This window comes from Zophobas morio, unplaced genomic scaffold, assembly GCF_036711695.1.
Source record: "Zophobas morio isolate AGI-343-1 ecotype UQ-CSIRO unplaced genomic scaffold, CSIRO_AGI_Zmor_V1 ptg000081l, whole genome shotgun sequence".
Lineage (NCBI taxonomy): Eukaryota > Metazoa > Arthropoda > Insecta > Coleoptera > Tenebrionidae > Zophobas > Zophobas morio.
The window spans coordinates 548071-575950 of NW_026972186.1; the positions used below are offsets into that span (position 1 = coordinate 548071).

Sequence of the window (27880 nt, forward strand, 5' to 3'; positions counted from 1 at the left end):
TGCATGGGAGAAGATAACGGCGCGATTATTCATTGCCGACGCGTGGTGAGAAAGCGTTCTTGGAGGAGTGACTGGCGAGATTTTTATGGAGTGAGCAAGGGTTAACGACGAAAAGGCGATAAAAAGCGTGCGATTATTTTAAATTGGCGGCGGAAACGGTGCACTTGTATGCGCCGGTATGGCGAAAAATAGTAAAACGGCCCTTTGTGCTGGGAAGACTTTGGGGGGAGTTCGGGTCCACGAAAAGACGTTTTCTGTACAAGCATTCATTTATTTTAATTCAATCAATCTTCAATAATAATTATACAGCCAATGGCCTACAACAATCCTATAATCAATAATATATTTATAATAATATTTTACAATATATTTTAAATAATAAGCATAGTTTACTGTAGACTATAGGCCATCTATAGTAGCATAAATAGTTGTAGTACTGTATCGACTAACATGACGGTAAACGTAACGAAAACGAATACTACGGTCGGTAAGTTCTCTGAACGCAAACGAGAATATAACCCATATAAGTATACCGTTTAAATATTCTCTTCATATTATATTCTTATCACAATAACTAAGTTTAAATAGTTTTATAAAATAAATTCATAAGAAGAATAAATTGCTTTGGACAATTTTTCATTTTAAATTTCGCTGTTTCTATTAGGCTTTTAAAGTTTATACTTAGTTAATTTTCCTTTTTGCTTAATTATTACTCGAAGGTAGCCCTTAGATTGAAACTGGAAGAATCTGACAAGCCGTATTTTGAACATATTCAAGTACTTAGAAACGATATGTTTTGGAAGAATGTGGGTCCATCACAATGCGAAAGGTACACATGTTGGTTCGGCAATAAGGTACGCAACGGTCAGTTACAACAACTCAAGGAAAATATCACAAAGATTATCGTTTCTAAGCAATCAAAGAGTAGCCTACAAACTGTACTGAGTATCATAAAGCATGGATATGTAGTTTATTCTATCTGACTAAACCTATAATGATATGTTCATTATTTATTTCTGGAACACCTAATACTTATTCTCGAGACACTTTACTTTTCTCTAGAGTTTGTTTCAAGTATTATTTTCAGCCAGTCGCAGTGTCTTTTATAAAACTTTGTTAATAGTAAAATAACATTAAACATTTTGTCGTGAATGCTCACATCAAACTGCAAATTACATCGTCATTGTTCATTGTAAAGCGATCAACGCGAAATAAACCGTTCTCGTCAATCTAAAAAATAAAACGATTATCTAGTTCACACCCAGTGCAATTTTATGAAAATCTACGACAACATTACAAAATTTACATTACTGGTCGAGTTTCGCAGAGGGGGCGGCGGAAACACGGCGTACGTGCTTAATCTCGTGCGCCGTCATGCCGCGGCGCCATCTGCTTTCTGGTGATAACAATTATTAGTTTGACTTTAATTAATTCAGAAGCATTGCCACTTCTTACCTATCGATGCCAATAACTTAACTAACACTTATCTACAGAGTGACAGAGGTCGCCACGTTCCACTTTCGTGCGATTTTCTACGAGTAGAGACGAGGGAAAAGAAAAAATCAACAACGACAGTCTGAGGTTCTAGTGGCACGACGCTGGAGCGTTGGTAATACTGATCTAATCGGGGGCGGGGGCATCACGGATATGTACAGGTTTGGCTGGGATGCAACGTGGCGTCCGCCGTCTTTTCTACAACATCCAATTCAGCTAAACATAAGAGTTGTTTTTTTTTTGTTCTTTAGTTATGTACAGAGTGTTTTGAGAGTATTTTCTAAGTTTAATTAGGTATTTTAGATAGTTTTGTTTTGCACCATAATCTGGATATGTTTGAGTAGTAAATGCAGGGCGAGCGTAAGAAAAAAGGCGACTGAGTGACTACGTGACATGAAAATGTTTTGTTAATCGATAAAAATCACTCAGAACGCTAATACTACTATCGCGGAGGCACTAGAGTACTATCTACTAGACTAGGATAGAGAGATCCAATAGTTATTTGTCAACTATTTGTTCATGAATTCATAAGGCAGCAAAGACATAGTGTATAGCAGAGTTTAGTTTTATGTATGTAGTTGTTTTTTCCATGATTTTTTTTTTTTGGTTTTTTTAATCAATTTGGCATTTGTTCAGGGCGTCCGTCCCTGCCCATCTTTGCTGAGAGCGACGACAGATCCGGCCAAAGGGAGACAGAAAATTCGTTTCACATGTAAATGCACAGCCCTAGAACTAAGTGATAGTGGCTAAGAACTAACAGTAATAGGCCCTAACATTAAGCTGCTAAGAAGCAATCTCTGCAACCTCGTAAACACTGGTCCGTATCATTACAAGAAGTATAAAAATTTAGTGCGTATGGTCGCTGGCAGCGCCCTCTCACCACCTATGCGAAAAACAGAAAAATGATCTTTTCCTTTTAGTCTTTCAGCGCGATTCGACAATTCCGATCGCATTGCAGCCACCTGTATAGGCCGGGTGAACATGAATTTTGTTACGTCACAAGCGAGTCTGCTGCAGCATTGATTGACTCTACGTAGCGTAAAAGCGAAAATCTATAAATCGACTCGTCGAATTCCTTGTTTTGTGTTGGTTTTGGATGAATTTTAATGCCTCACACACTAACGGATATGTTTCAAGGCGCTATGTTCCTAATGCGCTTCAAGGGAATTCCTCTGGGTTGGTTTCTTTTCTGTTAGAAGGGCCCCGATCGGAGCGCCGCCACTGCCGCCACCATCAGCAGGGTGCCAGCGCCGCCCAGCGACCACCGCAAGGAGCTCGCTCCGTCGGTACAGTTCTGGCGAGGCGGCTGGTTCTGGAGATCGTCTGCAACAAGGGATGAATCGATGAGTTCGGATCGGCTGCAGTTGGCGGGAATTCGAGAACGCAACCTCCTGCCCGCCGTCGACGAGTTTCGGAGGGGGTCGGAGAAAAATTAACTTAAATTATTTAGGGAGGCGAAAAACGTCGAGTGTCGACCGCCGGGCCGAGTAAATATTTAACGCGCGTAAATTATCTCACTACAGACTTTTTAATTTCCATGATGAATTTCCGCGTTAATCTCTTCGTTGCGGAGAGGGCGGAGGAGGAAATGTCGCAACGGAGGCGCGTTCGTGCCGACGTCGTCGTCGCGACGCCGATATTCTGGACGCGCGCCTTAAAAAAGGCATTCCGTATTCCCGCGGGGTGTGCTCGGTGGTCGTTGGAAGGTTCGCCGCAGTCATTGTATTACAGGTCGCAAATGTGCCCACTTAAATATATATAAAGCCGACGAAACGAATTCCTGATTCTTCCCTCTCGCTCGCTCCCTACGTCGGCTCCGAACGCGTCTTATTGTTATTGGGAAATAACGTGACAGCTTGATTGGTCCAATTACGCAGCCAAATTGGAATAGGGTAGCGAGCGAACACAACAATGTTTCATTTCGGCGTTGCACGGGTCCGCGGCGGAACGGCGATGCAGAGAGAGGTAAATGTTTTATAATTTCCCACTGAATTACGGACCCCTCAACTATGAAATTGCCGGCTTACGCGACGCGACGAATTCACAAGACAAACACGAACGGCCCGCAGATATTTTTCCGGGGAAACCGCGAATATACGGACCCAATTTAACAGGTAGGCAAACACGCGAACGCGCCGAGGGACCTAAACTTTGGCGCATTTTTAACGCCACGCCGACGAATCGCGAACCCTTTTTTGACGAAATTCGCGATTCGAACCATCCGTTCTCGACGTTTTAATCGGATCCGGGAACGCAAAGTGTCCGAGATGACGGGGCGAAAGCCTAACCGAGTTAGACGAAACGTAAAAGCTACTTCGGTCGGCCCAAATTGCATTTGCATAAACTCGGCTTCGCTCCGTTGCAAGCCGTTATCCAAACATGTTCCGTCCCGCGCAAATCCGGGCGTTACGCGGACGATTCCGCGGCCTCTCGATCGCACACTGGGACGAATCTGAAAATACCAAAATTGTAAAAACAAACATTCGTTTTTAATTCTTCCAACAGGATAATGCCACAGCTCGTATAGCAAATCTGAACTGTGTATACAAAAATCGACCAAAAATTGTTACGCCCGAAATACCAGCCTGGATTTCTGAAAAAATGGCATTTCCGATGCCTTTTGAAAATAAAAGTTTCGTTTGTTGTTAATTTAGTTGAGATTTTATGATGTTTTTTGACAGAATCAGACTGATTCGTATTTTTTAAATCGTCCCAGTGTGGGTCGAAGCCTCGAAAAAGAGCGCGTCGAACGAGGCCGCCTCCTCCGTTTTACCGGGAGCAGGTATTTGCGTTCCGGCGGCGGCATAATGTGTTTGTTCCGCTCGCAGGAAGTCGGGTCACGTGCATAATTTGGTTGAAAGGCGGGCGGCGGAGCAGCAGAAGGCGCGCCGCCGCTACTCACTCGTTTGCTGTTGGAGCTGAGGTAGGTATTTCTTCCAGAAGGCACACTGCTTGAGTCTGGGTCCCCGGCCCGTGGCAGTGGAGTTGATGTCGAGGGTGAGGAACTCCCGTCCGAAAGCGGTGTGCGGAGGCCAGTAGGTCGGCGTCCAGACGCCGTTCGGCGACTGGCTGGGGTTCCCGGTCTTGGCGAAGTTGGCCCAATACCTCATGATCCTCTTGCTGAGGTCCACCTCATGCGGCGTGTACTTCTTGGTGGGGTTGAGCGGCTCGCCGAACACGTAGTTGATCTCGTCGGCGTGCATCACCCCCGTCCACGACGGCCACGGATTGTTCACCGTCCGGTGCTTGTAGTAGTACATGTAGACGGTGTTACCGGTTTCGGCGTACCGGTGGGCGAACTCGTTGACGTTGCAGGTGAAGTGGTAGTCGCCGACCATCTTGTCCAGCGAGTCGCGGTTGCTGACGGGGTCGTCCGGGTTGAGCCAGTCGGTGTACTCGAAGACGATAGCCTGACGCGAGATGGAGTTGAAGTAGGGATTGAGTTCGGTGACGGCCCGCAGGAACTCCTGCCGGTTCACGTAAACGTTCTCCTCTTTCCGGAAGAGCTCGGTCAGGTAGTAGATGATGAAGTAGTAGCCCTCCTCCGTGTTGGAGCCCATCAGGATGTTGGTCTTCTTGAAGTTCTTGTTGGCGAGGGCCCGCGACGGCCACTCGTCGAGGAAGGCCCCGTCGATGACCGGCACGAAGGGGAACTCGCAGATCCCCAGCGTGCCCCACTCGTTGTTGACCAGATCCACCGGGTCCTTCTTCTTCAGACAATCGATGGCGACCGATACTTCGTGCCGCTCGTGCGGACAACCGACGGCCTCGGCCAACCTCAGCCCCCTCAGGATGCTCTCCTCCCTCGAGATGATCGCCCACGGCGCGGTCGCGCTCCCCGACTCCATGATCGCCTGCGAGAACAAGTTCCTCGACAAGGGAGACAGCAGATGGAGGGAGACGGAGACGGCGCCGGCCGATTCCCCGAACAGGGTGATGTTGTTGGGGTTGCCGCCGAAGGCGGCGATGTTATCGTGTACCCACTGGAGCGCCATCATTTGATCGAACATGCCGGCGTTTCCGGGAACGTCCGGCGTCCCGAAATAGAGGAAACCGAGCGAAGCCACCCGATACTGCATCGAAACTAGAATAATGTTCTCTTCGGAAACTAGGATGTTGTGGTCGTAAACTTCTAACGTGTTCGTGCCCGAGTAGAACCCGCCCCCGAACACCCACACCATGACGGCGGCGGCGGTCGGCCGCGGCTTCGGCACCACCACGTTCACGTACAGGCAGTCCTCGCTCAGAGGCGTGTTGGGGTTCCACATGGTGGCGCCCGGGAAGTCGCCGAACACTGTGTCTATGATCTGTACGCACGAGTTCGGCATCGCGGTCGCGTTGAGGACGCCGTCCCACTTCTCGCTCGGCCGAGGGTGTCGGAAGCGCAGCCCGCCGAGGGGCTTTTGCGCGTAGGGGATGCCCAGCCACGCGTCCACCTTCTTGCCGGTGGCGGCGGTCAGCGTCATGCCGCGGACCTTGCCCTTCTTGGTCTGGATCACGAGCGGATCATCTTCGGAGTCGCGCCTGGTGAACTCCCGCTTGTCGTCGGGGGCGTCGCGACGGAACTCCTCCGAGTCCCGGTGGGGGTCGAACAACGTGTCCCGGGACATGTGGTAGGCTTCGGCGTGAGGCTCGGGGGGGTGGTGGCGGCCTCGGTGCGCTGTCGGGATGCATGAGGGAAGTAGAAAGCTCACCAGCAGGCAGGCCGCCCACGCTCCAGTCATCGCTTTTCAATAATTCTGAAACAAAACAAGCTATAAATAACCGAGCGGATCATTACCGCTGGACTCCGGGTCGGACCGCAGCGGATGATTTAGGCGGCCGTTTGCGAAGGGCCGCTCGTACGCGACCTGGAAGCGCGCAAGGAGGCGGCGCACTATTCGGGCAGTAAAACGGCAGTAAAAGAAAATAAAGGTTTCGACACAGACCGATAAGGCTTTTTATTACCGATAAGGAGCAATTATATAGATGAGATTCGAGCAAAGATTCGTGAGAATCTATTTTTGAGCGAGCGCACGAAGGAACGGCCGTTCGCCCGAAGAACGCCACAAGTGCACCATCTCGCAAGGTCGTGTTCGAGATTTCGAGGAGGATTCGATTTTACGGCACCGCCGAGGAGATTGATGGGAGCCGGGATCGCAACTTTAAAGATCATCGACGGTCTTCCTTTCGGAACGTATGCATGCGTCGAGGAAAGGGAAAGCGCCGAAGGGAAGAATCGTCCGAGGCGAGATTATGATAATGCTGCGGATCCGAAACGGATAAACATCGACGCGAATCCGGAAAGCCCTGATAATTACCGATCGGCTTACGCGAAATAAAAAAAGGCCGAAAGCACTCGTCCGAGTTAACTGCGGACGAAACTTCGTCGAGTTGGCGTATTGGATTGTTTTTCGAGCGCACTCGACTGCCGCCGCCAGTTCCTGGTCGTTCGGCGGCCGCTCGCCGCGAATAATTAGCGGAAACCGGCACCGAATCGCCACGGGTTGAAACTTTTAACGAGCTTTCTTGCGATAATGAAAGGGCAACATCTGTTTTTGATGAGACCCGGTTGTCTAGTCCCGACCCGGAACTCTTTAAAGCCGGCATCGATCCGGCATACGCCGGCTATTGTTTGGTTCGACGAGAGGAGAGAACGAAAAAAAAAAGGGAGCAGCGAGCGCCCTAATGAAAATTTATTTCGCTCTGTTTGCGGCGCATCGGAGCGCGCCAATGTCCGTCCGGGGCGTCAAACTAGTTAAATTACCCGGATTAAGCATCGGTGCCGATGCAAATGAGCTTAAACTAACGGATCCGGTCCTGCAGTCGGCGCCTGCATCCGCGTAACTCATAATAGGCGAGTCCGGTCGACCGGGTCTATCCCGGGTCTCCAATTAGCGAGCTCACTCCGATCGTAATTAGTGCAGTGCTAGAGCTCGGCGCCTAGGGCGCTGCTCTCGCTGCCATTGTGTACGGACGTAATGGGATCATGTTACCTGTGTATAGGGATGGGCTCATTATGTCCGTATTCCAGCGGACGTACGGCTCGGCGTTCCTTTGCGTCGGCCGCCCGCAGCCGAGGCAAATAATTACGGACCGTGAAGGTCCTGCGGGTCCGGATCCCTTCTCGGAACTTTTCTGGGCCGTCGATATCGCAAACAGATAAGTCGGAAAAAGAAATTTCAATATATCACGTGCGCAGCCACCATTTTAACGATCAGGGAAAACATGGGCTTAAAACCCGCGTGGGGTAAAGGTTTCGGCAGGGCCGTCAAAGACACCTTTTGGTATTGTATTCGAAATGCGGCGGCGACCTGCACGGGGCTTTCGCGTCTCGCCCACGCGCACACCACCAGACCGATTTCTAATCGGCCGCGACGGGAGTTTCAATTTTGGCGCAGTCGTGAGGGGTTTTCGAATTTCTACCTTTTCGAGAGTATGGGCTCTCCCAAAAGTAAAGAGACAAATTTCGAATCAACCCAATTTACTACTATTAACAACTATTAATTAGATTAGGTACGTTACAGCAAACTGAATAAATCTCGAGACGTGTAAATTATAACGAATCGATTTCTTATAGTATTTTTGGAAGCTACGGACTCAGAACGTCCTCCTCGAACCTTTTAATTATACGGTAAACTGAAGGTCTCTCCATTCTTTGCCGAACATTCGACGGTAGTCGGTATAATCTTACTTTGTCAACAGCTTGCTTACGGTTTGCTGAAGATCAAATCTTGTCTCTTTACTTAGCGGGACGTACCTTACTTACTGGATGAATGTCAACAGTACACAGCATGCGGTGGCATATTGCTCAGCTAGGTCGGAGTAACCGGCACTCAGTACCCCTGCGTTCTGAAACAAAACAAACATCTGGAGCTGAAAAAAGTTGTCAAATCGTAATTGTGCGATAAATCAACAATCTGCACTTTGATAAAAACCAACATGTAATTTAATTTTTTGCCGTATTGTTATCGGAACGAAAAATCCAAGGTGTGGACATGACATGCACGCGATTCGCACGCAAGCCCACAATATCGCGTCCGGTGAAGATTCCGATAACGACATCAAATCTCCATCAAGCTTTAAAATATTCCGCAAGTTCGGAACGGGGCGAAGATTCCATTAGCGCGCCAAACTCGAAACGCTACCGCGTAAAGGAGTCCCGACGTCGGAGTTTTACGTTCCCGTCGGAATATCTCGTGCATCTAGACGAGATCTGTTTTCTTAGATTAAGTTTAAGCCGTTCTGGCAAACTAGATTTCCGAGGCGAAGTGGACGGGAACGAGCCGAATCTGCATTTCGCTCTAATTGCGGACGTTGCGACGGGGAGTCGAGTCGTTGTTTGTACGTAATCTTTGGTGCGAGTGCGTAACGTATCGTATCGGTCGAGGGTTACGCGTAGCGTCTCCGTTACGTGACTCCCCGAAAGGCGCATTTCGTGCCCGAAGTCGTTTTTTGCCCTTATGCATGAAAGTATTAATTACGGGGGGTATTAAGGATTTAACGGCCTCTTACCGAAGTTATTAAAGCGTCTGTATACGCCGAACCGAGGCTGTTAAATGAACAAGTTTCTTGTATACGAACTTTGCGGGTATTATTATGGTTGATTCTTTGTGTAACGACTCCGTCTCCCCGATGAATAGCGGTTGCGTGGTCCCGAATTTGCTTATAGACGTTTTAGGCGAAGCGACAAAGTCGAGACGGAGACGGAGAGCGCGTACGCGATTATTGCAGGTGGAGTTGTCAGCTGGGTGTTTCCTTCCGTTCGAACTTTAAGCGATTACGGCGATAGAGCCTCGGACAGCGTCCTTCACCGTGAAATATGGCCGCCGGGTCGCATAAAGGACGTTTATACGTCCCATATCTTAGATGGCGGCCCATAAATCGTACTTATTAATATGCATTGTTCCCGCCGCATTGTTCCAGCCTCGAAATAATTGTTCCGTGCGGTGATTACGCTTGTTCTCTTCAATATTGTCAACGACGCACTAATTATCAGATCACAAACAACAATACCGAGGGGAATTAATTATTGAATACTGTGTACCGTCTGGCCCGGAATTCATCATGCGTGATAATGACGGGATGGAGAAGAATGGGAAAATTGGCCCGGGCGGAAGGGAGAAAACTGCGAAAACCAGCCACGGGGAAAACGGGTAACGAGTAGGTTCGAAGCAGCGACCCTTCCGCCTCGAAAAGGTGGAAGACGCAAAAAAGAATGCGGCCGAAACGCAACTCTTACCTCAACGCTCGAGGAGAAAAAAACCCAACCTCGAATTTTGGCACGGCGCGCCGCACTCGCCCTCGCTCGATGCCCGTCTGAATTAGTTCTGTTTCTGTTCCAGGTGGGCCCCGAGGTCGTCAGACGCACGAAGCCGAAGCTTTCAAGGTTCGTCCTTGGGATTATTTATCATTTCGTAATCCGACCAGAACGCAAACAACTTAAACCAAATTACTTAATGGCCGTCGGGTCGTAATTCATTTTTGCACCGTCCATTAGCGCTTTGCATTTTTGTTTTCTTCGTTCCGATCGGATTTCGGCGATAATTAGCGACGCCAAGTAGCTCACCACCACCCACCCTCCCCGTCTTAACGAGTGCGTTATTAAAACCATTTATCAGCGAGAACAATGGCCGGCGTCGAGCATCGTTCGCCCGATTATTATCATCGAGCACTCTTTTATGGCTACATCGATCAATCGTGTTTCGAATTAATTCAATCCGATTCCGCTGTTGACTCTGTGTCGGCGACTTTTTGCCGACGATTAATAACGCCGATGACCCGGTAATGGATGTCCGCGATTGGCGCGATCGATTTTTGCGCTATATTCCCAAGATTCGGTTTAAATTAGATGAGGGAGAGGGCGCAGCGCGGGGAAAAAAGAGAGACGACGAAATTCCGAAGAGGGTTAATTTACTGGCGAGCGAACACGTGACTTGTCGCCCATACAAATGTGTTTTGACACGGGCACTAAGCCGAAGATTGAATCTGTGCGGCGGCGGTCGCCGCCACCACCACCACCTATAATCGCGGATTTGAACTCGCGGAGGCGCTGATTTGACCTTTGACGGTTATTTATCGGCGGCCTCCAGCCAACGCGGCCTGAAATTTTCAGACGGAATTATTTACGATTTTCGACGAGATAAAGGTCAAGGATTTTTCGGATTGGGAGGCGCGGATTTGCCGCAAGGGGACGGCGGCCGGAGGGCGGAAAAGCGGAGCGCAGAGAAGGAGCCGCCGGATGGTCGGTTTCTTTTTTCCTCGGAGTTTTGATGATGTTGTCATTTGCAGAGATAATTTCGGAATCGTTCAAGGGCGAATTAAAAGGCGGGTTTGTGGGTTTGGCGCAGTCGGTCGGATCGCTGGATGTTCGCTTTTATGTTTTCTGAAAGTTTTTTAAACACGGATATTTTCTCGTTGGCGGTTTTGCCAGATTTAACTACAAAACTGCGAAAATTTATTTGTTTTATCATTGAAGGATTCTTTACAGATTCGTATTTTTCATAATAACAATAATTACAATAAATTTTCAGCATTCACATTACAACATCAGCAACTATTTCTGATAAATAGAGAAAAAATTGAAAATAAAAGTCGTGATGTCGCGCTGGGGAAGAAAGTTTATCCGAGAGAAAAAGTGAACGAAACTATTTTTTTTTTAAACTTACACTTGCTAACTTTTTGTTTTTAACTGTTTAAAAGAATTTACGTCAGATTTATCAGGTGTGTGTAACGTGTTTTTTTTTTCAATTAATGTTGTTTTGGTTAACCACAAGAGCACGGACTGAGACAATGAAACAAAAAATCATTATCGTGGATTATTCATTAATCATTAACCTTCTTTTTCAAAACTTACCGTAAATATAAAGATGATTTTTTCAATTTATAACCCGTTTCCCGGTGTAACAACGGGAGCCGTCTCACAATTAACTAATATCTTATTCCGGTCGCCTATTTATAAAATGTGTGATACTTTCAACATGCTAATGAATAACTACGATATTCACTTGAATAAAAAAAAAGATATTATGATTGAATTACGCAAACACTTCTGCACAAATACACTTAGACAGTTCTCTGTATGAGATGGGTGTGATTTTCAGCACTCTTGTGTTGTCTCTGCCTGAATTATATTGTATTTCTGTTCTCTTTTTCTTTTCATTTGCGCTGTCTGTGAATGGTGTGAATTGTATGGTTTCTGTTCATATATTTTTGTTTTGCTATTTTGTAGACCCTTTAAGTGGACTTTAGTCTGTTGGGTCTTTATAATAATAATAATAATAATAATAATAATAATTACTACGCCGAACAAAACCGTTAAATGTCCACTTTCTCCTTGACGTCGTTTTCTGCGATCGCACTTTACCCCCTCGATCCACGTCCCAACATCCGCTCCTCCGTCAGCCACTGCAGCAGCACCAGCAGGTGCGCCTATTAACATCCATTATCCGGTGAAAGCGGGCCGAGATGAAGCTCCCCGTTCGCCCAAACCTCCTTTTGAATCCGGCAAAGTTCAAGGCCTCGTAAAAAATGGCGCAGCGGCGGCAGCTCGCTAATAAACGATAATCAAATCAAACGCGGTCCGATCTCCGTACCCCCTTTTATATGTCACGTAAATGTGAACTGTCTCGTTAAATTCGCGGTTTTCGTCCCGTAATTGCACGTAAAAATTACTGCGGGGCGGCATTTGAGCCGGCGCCTGACCTCGCCTCGGTACGACTAGGTCAGGGGTACGTTCGTTCGGGGGTCAAAAGTTTGGCCTCTCTGCGGATGCACTGCCGCGTGCGAGTACGCCACCCCACATCGATCTACCGCACTCACTAAAGCTCGCCACGCCGGCCGCACCATCCGAAATAGAAATCTCGTCAATTATTTAGCCGCCGTGTGACAATAAATTCGCGCGGGCGCTAATGGAAACGAACAAAAATTTTCATTCGGACGATGCGGCGGCTATTTTCGGACGCGGATCAATTGCCGACGACGATTATTTGTTTTGGGGGCGGCGGCGAAGAACGGGACGCCGTACGAGGTGCGGAGTCGAGGGCCGAGGGGCGGCAGCGTGACGGACGACGGATGGCGAAAGCTCGGACGGGATGATGTACCGGGCGGACCAAATATAGCGCCGTTTTGTTACTGTCGACGCTCTCACTGAAAGATCGCTCTAATAAAGAGTCAAACTATAAAGGAACATGGCGTTCGATACACTTCTAGTGAAATGAATTGTATGACGTCATCAGTTTTTGGGCAGGAGATGAATTGATAAAATTTAATAAAGAATAATTGTTCTTATTATTATTATTATAGAAAATGTTCTTGAAGTTTACCTAAATTTCGTGGACATTACATGTCTAATAAAGTCGCCAGCAGACATACCGACGGAAATGGGAGACAACACTTTCGCATTGTAAATTCCGCGCGCCTACTGTGTCACCGAAACACAATAGAAATAGTTCGATTAAACAACTAAAATTCTGAGTGACAGTTAATGTTTATTTAAGACTGACACAAAAACATACCATTAAATCTAAAAATACTCTTCGAGGAGAAAACAAACAAAACTTCACACGTCACAATTGACAAGACAAAAACGAAGATAAATTCAGTAAAAGTGCAATTAAGGCGTCGTTAAAGAACAGCAGTTTTTACTGATAGTTATGTGGATATGTGGACACTCGTCGTCTAATGGAATAGCGCTAAATGCAGTCAATCATTTAAAAAAAAAGATAAACGTTGGAGTCGTCGTTGACCTCAAAATCTCGTTATTTGTGCAAGCGTTAAATTTCGAGCTACCCTTGCGCTAAAAACCCACAACGTTTTTATAGTTGTACGGGAAAAAATCATTAACGGCCTTGTGTGTTGAAAGAGGAACGTTAAACGTAAGATAAAGCACGTTCCGTGATAATTCGGCCGCTCCTCGGTTTCCTTTTTATGGTTACTTATTTAAAACAGCACTTGACATTTTAGGAAGGCGTATGTTACCTTTATCGAATTCAAGGGACGGGGTGGCGGGTGACGCTTTTGCAAAGATAGGCGATGCGCTGGAAGTTATTGTAATTTTGTGTCGTTTTTGCTACAATAGTCGTTAAAAATTATCTAACTTAAAAATTAGGTTGACAGGTTTTACCTAAATTAGCAGAGATTTACTATAATTTAGTTCCGTGTGGTGTTTGAAAGTTGTTCTACAACTTTGTTTAATTTACATTAAGTTGATTAGAATTACTCCAATATTATTAGTTCGGCGTTCCTGTTTGTACGCGACGTAAAAACCTGTGCTTTAGGTAAGTGATTGATGACTCGATAAAATAATAGCAATTATTTTAATTAACTCAGTACATTTTATTAATGATTCATAACAATCAATAACAAAAGCGAAGCGACAACACCCATAATAATGGTGGATGCGCCAGGTCAATAACTTTACCCACTTGTATCATGTATTATTAATTACCATTACAGGAAGCAAGCAACCTGTAGATTCTGATGACTTTATTTACTCTCGTAAACTCGTGCCACAAAAAACTACCTATCAGTTTGTTAGCACGTCAGTTTCAAAAAAATAAATAACGATTAAACACATTTCGCAACAGACAAACGACGGACAGACAGACGGAACCTGGAAGCCCGCATTTAGACGCCGTCGCAACGCTTTCCAGCTGTCGCCCTCCAACAGTTACACCCTGATGCCTCCGAACTACGCAAAATTTAGGTCAAATCCTCGCCATGCAGATGAACTAATCCTCCAAAACACATTCCACCGGTCTCGTGTGCACATCGTTCCAAAATGAATGCGCCAGCACATGACGAGATTGCACCGAAAACAAATTCCATCTAGATTAACCGAGCTCGACGCATTGACGCTGTCATAATTCACTTGGAATTTCGTCGGTCGTCGTACAAGGACTGCACTAGCTCCAGGTGCAAGTAGAACCGTCGCGTGTGTTCGCCGTACTCCCTGCAATTAATTCGCCGAATGTTCCGAGGTAATTTCCGCAACGTATTTATCATTTTTATTGTAGTATTCGTCCGACTGTTCTTATTTGCAATTGACCTAAATAGGCGAATGGAGTCAAAGCGATGCGATCGATTCGTCCCGAAATAAAAGCAAACAGTTCGCACCTACGAGTTTTGATTTTTTTCCAGAGCGACTTTCTAGTGCATCCTATTCGGTCCAACATCCTGTGAATGATGATTTCGGGTCGTGCGACATGGCAGGACCTTTAAGGTCGCATTTCGAATTTATCTGCGGCGTTAAACTACGGTTTTGCCGCTGTCAACTAAGCCAACCCTCCCCTTTTACACTTACAAGAACGTATTTCATATTCATCCCCGGAATGTGCATCAACCCTCTGGGAAACCCTTCTATCCCTCGGCCCGAAATCATCGCCTGTCAAAACCCAGCCACTAGTCTGGACCTTCATCTGGTGTTAAATAAGACACAAATGTGCCATTTTAACAATTCAGTGGTGATCGAACCCTCCAGTGACGTCACTCTTGCTTAATGCCTGTTATTTATAGATGGAGTGGTAAGATCAGCTGCTGTTGTGCCCCCGTTTATCGATTCGTGGGCTCTTTTAATTAAAAAATGTATCGGAAACAGTGTAGTTTGCTCTTCGGCTATCAATTATTTTACGACACGAGAGAAAATGAGCGACGCTGGGGCAATTTCATACACAGCTGGACATCGAGGTTTCGAATTAATACACGAAGGTGTTAAAAATTCGATCGATCGTTGCATTCGATGATGAAAGATTAAGACTGCGAAACCGACAGATTTATTCCGAACCGGCCTAGAAGTAAATCGATACAAGTGTTATCCGCAAAGTAAAAATTGCGTGTAGTGCCGAACGAACTTTGATCGTTGGCTCAAATTTAATAATAATAGACTCGGCTCGGGCACAACGAACGACTTTACTCAAAGACTCGGAATAGGAACATCGTATTAACAACGTTTTTAATTTAATCGTTCCGCGAGCTCGTTGCGATCGTCTCGATAAACACGCAGATGAAATTTCAAGCTGCCACAAATTTCGATATTACTTAGATCGAATCGTAGCGAATACCTGTCGTCCGTTTTTACCGGAAGCTCTTTGTGCTTTCGAGAAGTCAGTAGGCCAAGGATGGGGCCCGACAAGACACATGTCTTTAATGTAGGGTGTCCCACTGTCCACCCCGTCCGTCCTCCCGCCGTTCTCGACTCCGGCACGCTCATCACTTACGCCCTATCTCACGATCCACTACAACAATTAAAATATTTTACGACGTTGGCGTGTCTACGGCGACCTTGGCGCAGTGGGGCGCCCGCACGAAAAGGAAATGTTTTGCAAGGAAGAACCGCACTGAGGATAAAACCTGATGTGTTTGAATAAATTCATTTGAGGCACGCTGCCGCGTTGCCACGGCATGGCGCAGCCCGAATTTATTCCCCTTTTCGGCCGTCGTTGACACTTCTGGTGGATGCGCCGGGAGAGGATCGATCCCGATCGACAATCGAAAGTCCCCAGGTGTTGCGTCCGCATCGATTCAGCGGCAATAATAAATATAAGTTATCGGTTGGCGAAAATCCGGGCGTTTGTTATTTTTGGGTGTCAGCACGGTGTGCGTTGGTCGCAAAACACCCGCTAGTGATCGTGTAGTTGTTTTTGTTTCCCTCGAAAGCCTGTCTCTTATTTTACGTTAAGCCTGGAGTGGCCGGTCGACCCACCTTCCCCTACGTCCTTATCGATTTCGAGGTTATCCTTCCGATTTTTGCGGCGGAATTAAGACCCAATAACTCATTCCGCGCTTTGTGCTCGTGCCGCAATGCGTTCCGATACGATCTCGTCATTAGTGTTCATGTTTATCTCGTTGTAAAATCCAGAAAATCGACGGTCGCCGCTCTCACACTTTCGATGGCAATCTGCGACGTTATTAAATGTTTAATAGACGGAGTTTCGAAAAAGGGTAATTAACGCCGTGCTCAGCTGAAATTTCATTCGGGGCTATTTCTGAGCGCGCGCTGTCTCCGGGCTTGATTGCCTCGAAAACAATTAATCCTGATTTGGAAGAGGGAAATCTTCGCGAGGGATTTTTCCAACTAATTAGGACGGCATATCAAGATCGGCGAAATTTATTCGCGACACGCACTAAACGGTGTCGTTGGACTCGGCCGTCGGGCGGGTTTGCACTGGCCGCAATTGGGTGACACAGAAATTTAAAATACGCAAGAGGTATTTCGTCGAAAAACGAGTTCCGCTGTTTTGTGAAGATTTACGACAAAATAAAGTAACGCCGTTACACTTTCCGAAAGTCACCTGAAGTACCGTTCCAAAAAAACTGCAGGTCTCGGAGAATATTAACGTCCTACACTATCCCCAGCAAATTTCGTTGCTCGCACGCCCAAACTTTACCCTATTTGCGCCCGAAAACTTGCCCGGGCCTTCCACCATCTTAAGCAAAGACCAATTACCTCTGTTTATTGTGTGCCTATTATATCTTAATTACTTCATAAGACCTGTAGGATTAATTCCGGTCCCCTGCGTGCGTAAAAAGCGCCCCCTCCCCCGCGGACACTTAGAGGGTTCGTAAACCGCCCCGATCCGCACAAAAAGCCTAATGTGGTTGCGGTCGCAAATGCCTCTTGCTCAATTTCCACGGAGAATTAAGTGGAGGTCAAAGAGGGTGAGCTTGTTGCCGCCCCAAGACAAACATTTTATTTACACTGTACATTTTTCCAATCCGGCAAATATTCCTTGAACTATAATAGACAGCAAAGAGTAAATTGCTCGCCTATCTGGGTCAAGATCGGACCTATAAATGTCGCACGGCTTAAGTGCACGGATTTATGTAATTGGCTATTTTGGAAACGAGTTTTCTTTCTCTTTCCCTCTTTGTTTTTTTTTTATTTTGATCCGTGGGAAGGAAAACAAACAGCGCCGAGGTCGATTGGATTGAAAAGGGCATTGAATATTTTAAAATGTTAACGGGGTTTTATTTGTTTGTCGAGTCGATGCTTACCGAATTAAATGATTTTCCAAGAAAAAGGGAGGAAAATATTTGAGATTGCTCGGACGTTCGGTTCCGATATTTGCATAGGAATTTCGAGTGGGGAAAAATTCCAGCGGAAATTAACACGACGTTACAGATAAAATGTTCTGGGGGTTTTAAACTCGTTATCGTGGCGTGCTTGCATTCGCGTTTAACCTTGGAACGTACGATGGCTTCTAGATAACTCGACGAACTATAAACTAAGCTAATTCATTTTTAAGCTAGGAATGGTGGATGCGCCGGGTTAGTTACGAGACACGAAACCGCTCGACACATATCTCGACGCGTCTTTAACGCAATCAACCAGTTTCTGTCTTCTCCCATCCGATCCAAATTTGACACTTCATCAGCTGTCAGAGAAGTAACGAATCGATCGAATCCGCCTATTTACTCGCGTCCCGATCGATAATCCCCGTTGAAAAGCCGCCGAAAACAACGGAATATAGTTCGATTGTTCAGTTTTCCGGGCCCTTATCATTCTGTCAGCGTTCACAATGAGCCTCGTTATTATAATTCGTTAACGAGTGGTACGCTCAAACGCCCCTAACTACACCTTATCGATTCGTGTATCCTCCGAGAAAATTAACGAAGCAATTACAAAACGATGTTATAATCAATTAGACGACGAACGCTCCTTTTGTCGGGGATAAAACCGAACTACGACTCAATTCCGACGAGGAGCGTTGGGCTAGGACAAAGCGGGGATTTGGCAAGAGCGAGTTCATTCGATAAGTGCGGAGACGTTTGAACAAGAAAGATATCGAAAGTGTGCGTAACGAATATCCGACGAGAAGCGTAGTTCCTCGGAAAATTCCTAATTTATGCACGTTTATATTTTATAAATATCTCGTTCTGTACACCTGTTGGATATTTAATCGTCTCGAATATTGGCGTGTAAATGTAGATCCTCCATCTCAAAGACAAGCTGCCGGAATTTCAAACGATCACTCAGGAGGCTGACGTGTGATGGACGCCGTGACGAAGCTCCGACTACGCGTGTTACCATTTAATATGCGCGAAATTTAGGAAGCCATCTTGACGCGATTTGCTAACCGTTCGTTTTGCCCTCTCCTATTTCGCTTTCCATGTTGCCGGCGTGTGTGGATAGAATCGGCGTTGATGTGAGTAGGTGACGTTAAAATTTTTTACAAATTCCAGCAAGCAAAACGCAGCCTTAACCGCCCGTCAACAGCCGCCTCATTTGCCTTTTGTCCTCCTCGCCGCCCCTCGACATCTTTTATTCGTTTTTCTATCCCATTTTATTACGTCGTATAATATGACAGTGTCACGGGGAAATTTCAGACGTTATGAATTTTTTATAAGCGTGAATACCTGGAGCTCTTATCTGCTTTCAGTTTCAGTTTACTTGTTTAAGGGAAAAATAGCGGCAGCGCCGACTCGCGTCTTTACCGTCCTGACCTAATTTATTAGATAAACGGACAAGAACCTAACGAAATTGCATCGTAAATATGCACGATTCTTTTCAAGCTTTTATGCGTCGGCTTCTCCCTTTTCGCTTTTTCAGTTTTTTCAGGATTCTCCGGACGGGCGAGAGATGCCCGGAGCGCAACGCGCGACGCCGACTTCTTTGTTCTGTAAACACTCAATCGCTTTTGTTTCTGCCTTTGTTTACGCCGTTTGTTTTCAAGACGAACGTTTGTTTTTCGGATTTACGGGCTTTATTAGATTTGACCTTTAAGACGGAGGCTTGTTTATTATTCGCGTTAATATATCGCACGTCGGGGGACCGTCCGGACCGCAATTAACTCTAGATCTTCATTAAACGACTATCGATACCCAGAAACGAGCAAGACGAACGTCTAGAAACGAAAAAACTTGCTAAGACACGTTTCGTACGATTTTTTTAACCTTCGACGTCGTTCATGAAAATTAAGAAAGTCCCTGGTGCCAGCGCGGACCCTCGCGATGCCACGTCGTCTGAACACCTACAAGACTGCTGCGTTGCGGTTTTTCAGCGGGGGCGGCTCGCGTGACGAAACGAGACTCTTCGCGGGGGTTTTATCTTAGGGAGGTCAGTTTTCGAGCCGCTAATTCCGACGGGTATCGATCGGGCTTATCAGATACATGAAAATCAGGTTAGGAGGATTAGCAGTAAAAACGAATTGCTATTAGTGTTCACGACATGGAAACAATGGCGATTATGGAGGCCGAGGCGAAGCCGCCATTAGAGCTGCTTTTAAATTAATTGAAAAAAAAATGGATTTTTCGGGGAGCGAACGGTACGGACGGGAAAAAAATTTCTCGTGCAAGGTGAGGTTTAAATTTAGCGCTGGCTTAAAATAACAATAAAGGAGGATTATTTTTAAACCGTAACTGTAATGTATTATTACGAGGGGGGAGGATGCGAAATGGGCTAAGTTCGGCGAGCTAGTTAGTATTTATCGTTTATTAAAAATTCAGCGCTTGTGGAATGCTGCCCGGCCCATCCACCTAGTATTCACTTGATGCATGGGTTTTAACCGACATTTATGGACCGAGCAAACTAACATTTTCAAAAATACTTTCAAGTTCGGCTGATATTCCACCAAAATGTTTAACATTTGACATATAGTTGCGTGTTGACTCAGATTTTGCAAAGTTTCCGAGATGCATTTAAGATTATAGGGGGGGCATCTCCCTACGAGCTTCGGTCAGAAAGCACAAAACAGCTTTCGTGTTGTCTTCATCGTAAGCGCGCTCCGCACGCCGCCGCCTCCGTCGACGAGCCCCCAAACAGGGCGAAGAAGAGGCAGCGAGCGGATCCGTTCCGCAAGGACGTGAGTAGTAGGAATTGTAAAATAAACCATATTTGTGCGGAGTGTTCATCGATCGGGTAGTCTTTCCTCGTCTACGACCGCGCCTCTCTCCCCGCCGCGCTCGCATCTCGCCGCCGCCCCCACCGAATACACTAACCACTGTTACGCTCCGGTCGCCGCCACCGGACAAAGCGGTGATGTCGAACCGGATTTTTCTTGAGGGCGATCTCGGCGATGATGGGCACTGAGCGAGAGGCCCGGACAATCAATAGGGGTTAATTGGGGATTTTCGGGCACGGGCGAGTTCAGTTCGCCGCTGTTTGTGGATTAGGCGGGCTTCTTCTGATTGGACGACTTCGGTTAGACGCGGCATTTGCATAATTTACGCGATTTAATAATAAATTCTCCGGAAGCGCGGCGAGTTGTTTTTTAATAAAAAAGTTTTCGGGAGGTCAGATTAGAGCGTGTCGTGGGGTAATTTATGCGCGGGGAGGCGTGTTGTGTCTTTCGAAGGGGCGTTGAAGTCACTAGGTGGCAACGTCGGCACTCGGACGGAAACGAGGCATCGGACCTACAGAGAAGATAAAAGAAGGAAAACCCAAAAAAGTCAATCTGTCCTTATTCGAAAACATGTTACTTTTTTATTAGTTGATTTTAAATAATCTTAGTCGATGTAACGTACAGAACTCAACTTAAAATTAAACTGGGCTTTGTATATATCTCGGTTAATAAGAGAAGTGTACTGCATTGGCGTGTGGGGATTATAAAAAGAAAAATGAGTGTTGTGCTTTAGTCGTTATTAAGTCTTTTATCGTACGCAGGTTTTTTTAAAACGGGGTTAACGGTTTGGTTCGGTGGCGAGGTGAAAGGTGTTGGGTTCTGGGCACACTTTGCGGTCATCGAGGACGCAATTAGCGCCGGCTGGGACGCCGCCACCGCGATTAATAACTTAACGTGGGACCGGAATTGGGACGCTCGTCAGGCTGTCTATTATTCACCACGGTGATTCGACGTCACACAACAAGTCTATGAAATTTAGCGATTTTTTAAAGAGTTGAAAAATTTCGCTTTTGCGCACGGAAGTAGAGAAAAAGTGAACGAAAAAGTGACAAGATAGAGCGGATAAAAACGAACGGTAGTACAAAAAGTTGAAATGTCAAAGAGCGATGGTTCGATTTCGGGGCTGTTTTGTTAGTTAATGGCGTTTGGAGGAAAATTTGGGGGGAGGGGTTGAGGCGGGGGATCGGAAAGTTCTACACTTTTTTGTGACTGGACTTTCTAGGACAATTACCGCTGCGAACGTGCTCGTTGTTTTGACAACTTTCTTTTGATCTATGATATATTTGACTTTTTTTGTTTTATTTGAACAGACACTTGAGTCAGTTTTACCTTTTTTTTAGACAACTAAGTATTTAATTCGTGTTCTACCTTTTTTTAAAAGCGCTTTTCAGTCTTAAATAAATTTCTCAGAGGTACAAAAGTCGATGAGCTCCTGTTGCGATTTCGATTTGAAATTCGAGTAGACTTGGCGTCCGAAGTTTTCAGAGTTTGCGTCTCGCGTTTCACTTTCGCAGTTTTTCTTTTGGTTGTTTCGCCGTGATTCGAACTGCTGTTTCTGACAATTTGTTGGAAGTATCTCGTTGATTAAACTAGCGTTGCAGATTTGCATATCATAATGGATGCTCGGAGGCGGTTTCTGCATCTGACGGCACCGTAATTCCTCCCGTTTGATCCCACAAATGAAATTCGATTTTGAAAAAAACCACAACGTCTGTCCGAGTTTTCTCCTCGTATCCGTCTCCGGAAATTTCAGGACCTGATCCATGTGGCGTCAAACACTGTGAAGTTTCGAGGTCATAGTAAAGGATTTAGGAAGCCATTTTGACGAGATTTGCTAACAATGAGCTTTTTTCGAAGTTACGACGTGTGGATCTCCGCGCTCGTTTCGTTTCCGTGTAAGAATAGAGTGAAAGTACAATCAGCGTTTATGGAAGTAAATATATTGGAAAAGATGAGAATTAAGATCTCGGGGGGTTCCTGGGCCTGGAACTTTTCTCAATCCAATAATCCAAGTTTTTGTATTTTTTCGTCAGTGTCTTGATTTTCCTGTGTTTTCTTCTTGGTCTTTTTTAGTGGTGGAAAGGGGCGGTGATCTCGGCGCCCGGCAAAAGTCAGAGTGGAAGGTCGTGCGTTAATTCTTGTTATTTCGCGTTGCCAAGCCTGAATAATTCACCCTCCGAACCTACCCTTCCGCGTAAAAAATTTTAATTGAATCATCAACAGCAGGTACGCTGCCTTGCGAATTGATTATCGCCACCGTAACCAATTAGCGCGGCTTTTCCGTTTCCGATATTTTTCGAAATGATTAGATTTCTTTGTGCGCGCCTAATGGAAGCCAAACACGGCCTCGCTTGTTTTAACCGATTTTCTCCGGCCGAAATTTCCGGCATTAAACCAATTTCGCCCCGTATCGGCAAGCGTCCATTTTTTAATTGCCGCCGCTAATTAGATTTTAATTGTGTCTTTAATGTCGCAACGTTTGATAATTCCCGAAATTAATTACGGTCTTTGAAGTCGGCCACTTAATCGGATCCGGTGACGGGCTAATGGCGTTTGCCAAACTAACATGCCCGGCCCGGAATTATTATGAAAAGTGAAATTTATGCGGAGACGGCGGTGTTGCGCGCGACCTTTTTAAAAAATTTATCGGCTCGATTTCCTATTGGTTTTTGATTTATCGGTTCATTAAACCGTCTCTCGGATTTATCTCGTCGAATATGAGCCGTTAAACGCCGCTCGATAAATGCATAATGTCCATATTTCAGGATTAGGGGCTTTGCCAGCCTCGCTGAATTAATGACGACTTTATAACGGAGGCTTTTCGGCGAATCGCGTAAATTGCGCGATTATCGGGACGGCGGCCGACGCGAAGGCCGCTTTCGAAAAACAAAAATTGACGCGGGAAAACGCCGCCAAAAGGACGCCCGAAAAATGACCAAAATTGAACTTTTCGCATTTTTTTCACGTTCTGATGACTTTGCGAATGTTTCTATTTAACTCTTCAGCCTTGCTTTTGACTTTACAGCTTTGAAGTGTTTCGAATTTAGAAAACGCTGAATGTTCTGGACGTATTAGAAGAGTGTTGAAAACTGAAAACTTTGAACGCGTTTGTAAGACTCGAAAGGTCAAAGTCGATTTTCAGTCCTTATCCTTGTTTATATATAGATCAAGATTTTTTTCTGTCCACGGTGGGCGATGTTCGGAAAATGTCATTATGAAAAACCCTGAATTAAGGCAAGTTTTCACAAGATGGCAAAGGTAACTAAAAATACGACATTCAGTTTGGATACCGAAAGATTGTGATAACGAAATTTAAAACACCGTTGCAGCTCGCTTCGCTCACTAAAAACGTACCACCGTTTCAGAATCGAATCTTTGCCGACCGTCAAAACGGCAAATTCCATTTGCTTTTTCCGAACTTTCAACCGGCCCAACTTCGATAGAAATTTCCGCAACTTTTCTCCACCGCCGGCCCGAATGCACTCCGCGGCGCATCGCCGCCCCCCACCTCCCCTATAACCGTCCGCAATAACGAAATTGCACCATCAAATCAGCCCACAAAACGTAACACAACGTTGCAATTTCACGGTCGTAACGGCGCACAGTGCCGGAATTAAAGCCGGCCGTGCACTTGGAAACAACCGCCGCAATAATAACGGAATAACGGGCAAAGGGCAAAGGTCAGCGGGTTGATAGTCCGGTGCATGATATCGGGGCGCCGCAGCTGCATTTTCGGCGGGGTTGATGCGCCCGCAAACGCAATGCAGCAGCGGCGTTCGGCCTCGCTGAAAAATTCAAGACGTTCCGCTGAAAATTCCGCTGCGGCGAAAGGGGAATCATCGTTGACGATGACGATGATCGATTGCTGATTTTAATCAGGATAAGCGCAGGGGCCGGGCCGGCGGCGGCGAGCTCTTGCGGGAAGGCTTTGCTCCGATGGGCTGATCAATGTTGCAAGAATTCGTTTCGTTAAGTAGGATGTTATTTTGTTCTTACGGCGAACGGTTCTCGGGGGTCGTTAGGGGCCGTCGGTGTGTTTTTCGATCGCTGACCAATCGGAGGCGAGGCTGGTGTAGATGTTGGACGGCAACGCGGAAGAGCGTGGGCCGGTGGCGGACGAACGAGCCTCCAGAGCGCATTTAAAAATACATAGAAGAGCGTCTCCGTGCGTGTGTGCGCGAGTTCGTCATCAATAAATCGTAACCTTCTTATCCGACATCATATTAATAAATTTTCGATATCCATCAGACAAACAGCGTATAATTTCGATCAAAACGTGGAAGCATTCCGTTCCGTTATTGTCGCTATTAACCCAGATACCGCTCCTCCCGAATTCGACGTCCGTTTCCGCGATGCCGCCGTATCGCCAGTGTTTACGCCGGCCGCCGAGTCGCCCCCGCGCCGCCCCCGCCGGTGCCATCATAAAAAATTTGCATAATACACCCCACGGCAGCGCGAAGCAGAGGCGGCGTTTTCCCTAAACTCTCAAGTCGAAAGTTCAAAGAAAGTAGACCTGAAATAATTTGATTAACATTAAAGTTACGTGACTTTTAAATGTGTCGTGGTTTTATCGGTTTACCCTGTAATCATATTCGGTGACATTACTTTTTTCGTGTTGAATAAATCAGCGGCCGACCCCCGCCTGGCGCTCTGTTTGTTTAATAATTGGAAAAAATTTGTATTTTTGTTGTAAAAAAGCGAAAATTGCGCCGCCTGTTCGACAAGGCGATCTACATTCCGCGAACATTTTTATCGCCGGCTTAATCGGGACTTAATTCCGCTTTTTTCGTGCCGGCACGATTTACGGCGACGTTTCGGCACGGAACGGACCCTCCTCAAGGCCTCCGAGACGCCGGCAGAGAAACACAAAAAAAATCCCAAAACGTTCGGAAATATGTTTATTCAAATAATGACGGTAATAACAACTACAAACACGAAAAACACTACTAAATACATACTTTGTTTTATGTTAACTTGAAACAACAACTTACCAAGAAACATTTGTCAATTCAACAGACAATTTTTCCTGTAGTATGAAAAGCAAAATCTGAATATTTTCCAAGCGATTTTTAACGCAATTGTAAAGCTTCTCATTAAAAGTAAGTATACTCAATATTATTATTATCTACATATTAGGGAACACTCTCTTCGAATATGAATTATTTAGTTAATTTAGTGCAATAATTGTAGAATGTAAATTGGAGATTCCGTTATAAATAAATTAAATTAAATTAAATTAAATTGAATAAATAAACAGGTCAAGTGTCACGCAATTCAAGGAGCCCTCAGTTTAAATGGAACAAATTTTAAAAGTCAACCCTTAGTGAACATACTTTTGAGAATAACGATAAGATCGACGAAAATCCTTTCAAATTAGTTAACCAAATACTTAACAGCTGAAAGTCCAACATGTTTGAGAGACTACAAGAAGGAAAAGTGGGGTGGGGGGAGTGTTCAATGCTAATGCAGGACGAAACCTTTGCTCTTTCCATTTTCCAGAAAAAACAGCCAAGATATTTAGTTAGCCCGAAAATAATTTAAGTTTACATATACGATAAGTCGATGTCATTTACACGGATTTTTGTGCCTTCGATAATACATTATGTGATATTTTAAGAGGGCTGATTGCTTTTGGCTTCGCTCCACGTCTACCGAAATTGCTGTCTTCACATCTATATAATAGAGTCAATTATGTGTCTTAAATGGTTTTCGATCATACGAGTTTGTAGCTGGTTGTGACACCCCTCAGGGGTCAAATCTAGCTCTTGTCCTTTTTATTCTCTTTATGAACGACTTTCTTACTTCAGCAAAGTGTAAGCTTTAGCGTATGCAGTGGTGTTAACGGAGTTTGCACCACAGACGAATCAAAATCTTGTACTTTACATTGATTTCTACGGTTTTGTACATCTTTTATGCAACACACTATGCAGCAAAAAAGTTTAGAATAGTGACACAGCGAAGAAACCTTGAATCTAGATTGTTGTTAGAGAGACACGCCGTTCCAAGTTTTGCGAAGCGTCGAGAAACGTATAGTGCACGCTTCGCATGGCAGTTAATTCATGCTAAAATAGTTATTCCGGACCTGTTAGAGTACTTAACTTTCCATAGTAGAGTATAAAATGTTACTTCTGGGCCAGGGCATTTGGCGTCTTAAAAAACAAGGCAGAATCTTACAAATTTAGCTGTTTGCCCAAAAGCAAACAACCGAAAAAGCCCTAAAACCTCTCAAAAAGCTTCAATTTTTATCCACTCCAACAGTACCCAAATAAGTGTAGACTACTAAAAATTGGGCACACGAAAAAACCGTTAAAAACTCCCAAAATAATGCAAAATTACCTCAAGAACTCCCTAAAAAACTAACAAAATACAACATGTCCTGGTCCAGAAATAAAAAGCCATTTTGGGATGCTTAAAAACAAGGCATTTTGTAAGTTTTTTTAGATCTTTTTCGGCTGTTTGCTTTTGAGAAAACACTAAATTTGTAGGACTTTTTCATGTGCCCAATTTTTGGTGCTCTACTAATATTTGGGTACTTTTGGGAGTTAATAAAAATTAATGCTCTTTAAAGAGTTTTAGGCCTTTTTCGGTTGTTGACTTTTGGGAAAACAGCTAAATTTGTAAGATTCAACTTTGATTTTTAAGACGCCAAATCTCCTGGTCTAGAAGTAAAAAGCCATTTTGGGTGTGTAAAAACAAGGTATTTTGTTAGTTTTTTAGGGCGTTCTTGAGGTAATTTTGCAATATTTTGGGAGATTTTAACGGTTTTTTCGTGTGCCAAATTTTTACTTTTGGGGTGGATAAAAATTAATGCTTTTTGAGAGGTTTTAGGCCTTTTTCGGTTGTTTGTTTCTGGGCAAACAGCTAAATTTGTAAGATTATGCCTTGTTTTTTAAGACCTCAAATGCCCTGGCCCAGAAGTAACATTTTATACTTTACTTTCTATATTCCGCCAGCAGTTAGAAGCTACAACGCAACATTCATAGCTAATACACAAGTCAAACAGTTTAAAAAATCCACTCCTGACGCATTTCATAATAAATTCTTTCCCATTACTTTTTTCCCCGTCACCCAATAAACGTTACCATTATTATCATCAAGAAAAGCGCGTCCTGGAAGTTAATTAAATTTCGCCGCGCGCCATGGAAATCGGCTTACTTTAGAATTGTAAATCGGCCACTGAATATTCAAAACCGAAAATCAACGCGGCCGTCAGTTTTTTTCGGTGGCAATTTATAAGCGAGACGCGGATTTGTGACTTAATCTGGAAAAATATCGACAGGGACTTACCGATTTTTTTCGGGGCTCGGCGCCACTGGACGATTTTTTTTTAAGTCACAGAACACTACCACTGGTCGTCGACGCTAATGTGGTCATACATGGTAAGTGACCTAAGACCAGCAACTGTGAGACGACGCTGCTGCACTCATAGATACTGCCGCTGCACTGATACTGACGTCCCGGCACTCTTACGTCACGTCGCTACTACGGTCGACGGCGACGGGGGCGCGCTCGCCGGGCCGGGGGCGAAAGCGGGGGCGGTTCGCGGCCGGGAAGAACGCCGAGTTGGC

General features: G+C 45.3%; 1 protein-coding gene across 2 annotated transcripts; it reads right to left on the reverse strand.

Moving 5' to 3' along the window:
- Positions 1-264: 264 nt before the first annotated feature.
- Positions 265-27742, reverse strand: LOC135143984 (acetylcholinesterase-like). 2 transcript variants are annotated; one of them, XM_064075894.1, is made up of 4 exons: positions 27600-27742; positions 8243-8325; positions 4397-6233; positions 265-2817 (listed from the first exon to the last, which is right to left on the reverse strand). In XM_064075894.1, the coding sequence occupies exons 3-4, from the start codon at positions 6216-6218 to the stop codon at positions 2687-2689; spliced, it is 1953 nt and encodes a 650-aa protein (XP_063931964.1). In that variant the 5' UTR covers positions 6219-6233; positions 8243-8325; positions 27600-27742; the 3' UTR covers positions 265-2686. The 2 variants fall into 2 exon arrangements, with proteins under 2 accessions (XP_063931964.1, XP_063931965.1); XM_064075895.1 differs by having other exon boundaries at positions 8234-8325.
- Between the last annotated feature and the right edge of the window lie 138 nt (positions 27743-27880).